The sequence below is a fragment of the Penaeus japonicus genome, unplaced genomic scaffold, assembly GCF_977035675.1.
Source record: "Penaeus japonicus unplaced genomic scaffold, GWHDUDI00000001_assembly GWHDUDI00000021, whole genome shotgun sequence".
NCBI lineage: Eukaryota > Metazoa > Arthropoda > Malacostraca > Decapoda > Penaeidae > Penaeus > Penaeus japonicus.
Genome location: NW_028234423.1, coordinates 8,271,341 through 8,276,340, shown reverse-complemented (window position 1 = coordinate 8,276,340; position 5,000 = coordinate 8,271,341). Strand labels below are relative to the sequence as shown.

The window sequence follows — 5,000 nt, the reverse complement described above, 5'->3', positions numbered from 1 at the left end:
ACAGAAAAACAAAAATAACAAACCAAACAAACAAACAAAAAACAGAAAAACAAAAATAACAAACCAAACAAACAAAAAACAAACAGAAAAACAAAAATAACAAACCAAACAAACAAAAAACAAACAGAAAAACAAAAATAACAAACCAAACAAACAAAAAAACAAACAGAAAAACAAAAATAACAAACCAAACAAACAAAAAACAAACAAACAGAAAAACAAAAATAACAAACCAAACAAAAAAAAAAAAAAAAAACAGAAAAAAAACAAACAGAAAACAAAAATAACAAACCAAACAAACAAACAAAAAAACAGAAAAACAAAAATAACAACCCAAACAAAAAAACAACAAAACAAACAGAAAAACAAAAATAACAAACCAAACAAACAAACAAAAACCCAAAAAAACAAAAAACAAACTAAGCAAACAAACAACACACCCAACCACAGCCGACAACAGGTGTAGCACCACAGCCCCTGGCTTAACCCGAGCCAAATCCGTGGCACCGAAAGCATGTACCTTTTACAGACAGTGTGATCCAGGGAGCCCCACGACTGAGCCCATTGTAATGTGCATCCGGTGCTCTCCATTTGGCTGAACAAAAGGGTGTTATCCTTGATTGCACAGTTAATTGTCCGCTTGATGTCAGAGATTGGGTGTGTCTGTGTCTGTCTGTCTGTGTTGGGGGTGTTTGTGTCTGTGTGTGTCTGTTTGTGTGTCTGTATGGTGTTTGGCTGTTGAGGCTTGTATTGTTTTTTTTTTATGTGTTTATCTACTTGTCTTTATGTCTGTCTATCCCTCGCTTTCGATCTATGTCTGTCTATCGGTTGGTCTATTTGTCTTTCTGTCTATTTGTAGGTCTGTTTATCTGTCTGTCTATCTGCCCTACTTTATCTCTCTTTTTCGTTCTCTCATTTATTTATTTTATCTCTCCTCTCTCTTTCTTTATCTCCCCCTCTCTCTCTTTCTATGTTTCTGCCCTTGTCCATCTGTTTGTCTATCTGTCTATCTACAAACTATTCTTCTACCCTCGCCCTCCACCCTTATATCCATTCCCCACTACCTCTTCCCCCATTACCCCTCCACTATCCCCATTACCCCTCCACTACCCCCCATTACCCTTCCACTACCCCCCATTTACCCCTCCACTCCTCCCTATTACCCCTCCACTACCCCCATTACGCCTCCACTACCCTTCCACTGCCCCCCATTACCCCTCCACTACTCCCCCATTTACCCCTCCACTACCCCCATTTACCCCTCCACTATCCCCCATTACCACTCCACTACTCCCCCATTATCCCTCCACTGCACCCATTACCCCTCCACTACCCCCATTATCCCTCCACTACCCCCCATTTACCCCTCCACTACCCCCCATTACCCCTCCACTACCCCCCCATTTACCCCTCCACTACCCCCCCCACTACCCCTTGCTTACCCCTCCACTCCCCCTCCCCCCATTTACCCCCCCACTCCCCCCCCTCTTTACCCCTCCACTCCCCCCCCTATTTACCCCTCCACTACTCCCCATTACCCCTCCACTACCCCCCCCACATTTACCCCTCCACTACCCCCTACTTACCCCTCCACTACCCCTCCCCCCATTTACCCCTCCACTACCCCCCCTATTTACCCCTCCACTACCCCCCATTACCCCTCCACTAACCCCCCCATTACCCCTCCACTACCCCCCACACATTTACCCCTCCACTACCCCCCCTATTTACCCCTCCACTAACCCCCCCATTACCCCTCCACTACCCCCCCCCATTACCCCCATTACCCCCATCTCCCATACCCTACCCCCCCACTTTTACCCTCCATACCCCATTTACCCCTCCCAACCATTACCCCTCCACCCCCCTATACCCCCTCCTATTTACCCTCACTACCCCTACTAACCCCCCCCCACATTTACCCCTCCACTACCCCCCCATTACCCCTCCACTACCCCCCCCATTTACCCCCCATTACCCCTCCACTACCCCCCCCCATTTACCCCTCCACTACCCCCACATTTACCCCCCCCATTACCCCTCCACTACCCCCCTCCCGTTACCCCTCCACTAACCCCCAATACCCCCCACTACCCCCCCCCCCCCCATTTCCCCCCCCACTCCCCCCCCCACATTTCCCCCTCCACTCCCCCCCCACATTTACCCCTCCACTCCCCCCCCCACATTTACCCCTCCACTCCCCCCCCCTCTTTACCCCTCCACTACCCCCCCCCCCCCATTACCCCTCCACTACCCCCCCCCCTTCCCCCCCAACACCACCCCCAACCAAGGAACTCACCACCACAAGTCCCAGCGAAGCTCCCCAAGATGCAGTGCAATAGACAGCCGTGTGGATAGGGCGCCGTTGATGAAGAGATCCGAGTAGTCTGACGGTGAGAGCCAACAGCCAACAGCAGGAGACTAGGTGGAGGAAGTGGAGGAGGAGTCCCACCACTCCACAGACCCATGCCTTTCCTGTTGCCTGCAAGTGGAGAAGGGGAATCGCTGGTTTAGTCAGGTGGAAGTCGTGGATTTGTTGTGTTATTATCACCATTATCATTCATAGTATTATTCATATTCATATTCATATACATATCCATGAAACGATTTTTATCATTCATATTCATTTTAATGTCACTATCATTATCATCCTCATTATCATTGTTATTATCATTATTAGCATTGTCATTAATATTATCATTAGTATCATTATCCTCATTATCATTATTATTATCATTATTATTATCATTATCTTCATTATCATTGTTATTATTATTATTATTATCATTACTATCATTAGCACGATTGTTGCTATCAATACTATCAGTATTATCACTATTATTACCATTGTTATCATTATTATTATTATTATCACTCTGATCATTATTGCCATGATTATCATTGTTATGATTATTCCTGTCATTTTCATTATCATTATCAAAATTGTGATAATAATGATAATAATGATAAAAATTATATCAATTCCAGCGATTGAGAATGTGAATCTGTAGCAGTTGACTAGTATATTTTCCTGTTTTATGGTTTAATTTCTAATAATTAGTGACGGGCTATTAATCCACATTTGTTTAATACAACTTATCATACGAATCTTACTTCAACAAGGGATTATCTTCCTTTTGTTGAACGGGAAGCATTTTCTAATAAGCTGTACCAATAATTCTTTGAACACCTCCCCCCCCCCCACACACACAAAACATTGAAAAAAATACCAGAAATCAAAACTTATTGTAAATATGAATTTCAGAATTAGGCATCGTCTGTAAATACCAACACAACCTCTTTTTGAAATAGGGAATAAAAAGGAAAAATGGACAAAATCCCATTCAAACCTCCCTGCGCCCCCCCAAAACAACAACAACAACAACAACAACAACAACAGCACGAAAACTGAACCACTTCCCAAGCAGAAAATGAAGAAAACAAAGAAAGAAACAATAAAAAAAATCTCTCTTCCCCTTCTCTCAAGGAAGAAAAAAAAGAAACTAATAAAAATCGAAGTATGATTAAAGCAGAAAAAAAAAAAAATCTTTCGTCATCCTATTATCCATCTATTATACCTATTAAGGATTTAATGACCAACTCTTCGCCCCGTTGCTCCATTGTGATGTTTCCTGTCTACGTAATTACTGGGAAAGGCAATTAAGGGCTAAAATCCCAACCATAAAAAAGGCATCAGTCGCCTAAAGGAAACTGACACTCACACGGAAACCCACTTTGCAAACAATTATCACTGGCGTAGCAATGGCGTTTATCCACTTAATTAAGTGGCACTTAACTTTCACTTCCCTCTAAGAATTTCGTGGGTGTTAGTATGTGCAAGAGTGTGTGTGTGTACAGGTGTTTGTTTCCCAGTTTGTGTGTATGTGTGTGTGTTGGGGGGGGGGGGGGGCAAAGAAGGGGGTCAAAGAAGGGGGTCAAAGAAGGGGGTCGAAGAATGGGGTGGTCTTTGTATGTATAGGGATATTTTTCTAGTGGTGTTTTTTTTTTCTTTTTTTTTTGTGGGTTTATTCTTGTACTTGTATTTATATGCACATGCGCACGTGCGTGTAGGCGTATTCCTGTTATATTCTCTACGAACACAGGTTTTTGATTTTTTAAATCAAGTTTGTTTATGTATTACAATAAGATCGCATAAACGTTATATATATATATATATATATATATATATATATATATAATATATATATATATATATATATATATATATTATATATATATATATATATATATATATATATTATATATATATATATATATATATATATATATATATATATATATATATATATATATATATATATATATATTATATATATATATATATATATATACTTTCAATTCTATTCTTAAATGTCCACTCAATCGCAGCGTTCCAACAAAAAGAAAAAGGAAGTTCAAATTCAAATTCAAATTCAAAAACTTTATTCCATAAATTACAATGGTTAGAGAGAGAGAGAGGGAGAAAGAGAAAGAGAGAGAAAGAAAGAAAAAAGAAGGAAAGAGAGAATGGAGAAGCAAGACATAAAACGAAGAAAATCAGAAAGAAAATCAAGAATAAGAAAGAGAAAGATGGGAAAAAATATCATATACAAATGCAAATAGATCTAATTTGCTTTCTCTCAATGGAAACAAAGAAAAAGAAAGAAATTTTAGAGAGAAGTTCACCGCTCTGACACCTTGCAATGCAATCTTATATCAAAATCATATAATAATTTCCATTGCTTATATCTTGCTTTTGAAAATAGAGGAAAACGGTGGTCTGAATATGTTAATTCGTACTGAAGCATATATTGCATGCAACATTATATTTTTTTCTTTGGAACTTTGTGATTATTACTTGAATTTTATATTTGCCTAGACTAGCATTCATAGATTTTACAATTGCAGTATGGTAAACGAGCGTCATATAAAAAAAGAAGTTATAAGTTTGTTTTGATTATAAAAATAATTGAATTAAACACAACGTTTCTCGCATCAAA

At 39.8% G+C, this 5,000-nt stretch overlaps 1 protein-coding gene across 1 annotated transcript in view; it reads right to left on the bottom strand.

Annotated features, from left to right (window-relative positions):
* Window positions 1-5,000, bottom strand: part of LOC122254060 (uncharacterized) — a 433,414-nt gene that overhangs the window by 35,648 nt on the left and 392,766 nt on the right. Inside the window, exon 4 of the mRNA XM_086549027.1 lies at window positions 2,300-2,482. Within this exon, the coding sequence (XP_086405153.1) occupies window positions 2,300-2,482 (183 nt within the window). The remainder of the gene's footprint in view (window positions 1-2,299; window positions 2,483-5,000) is intronic.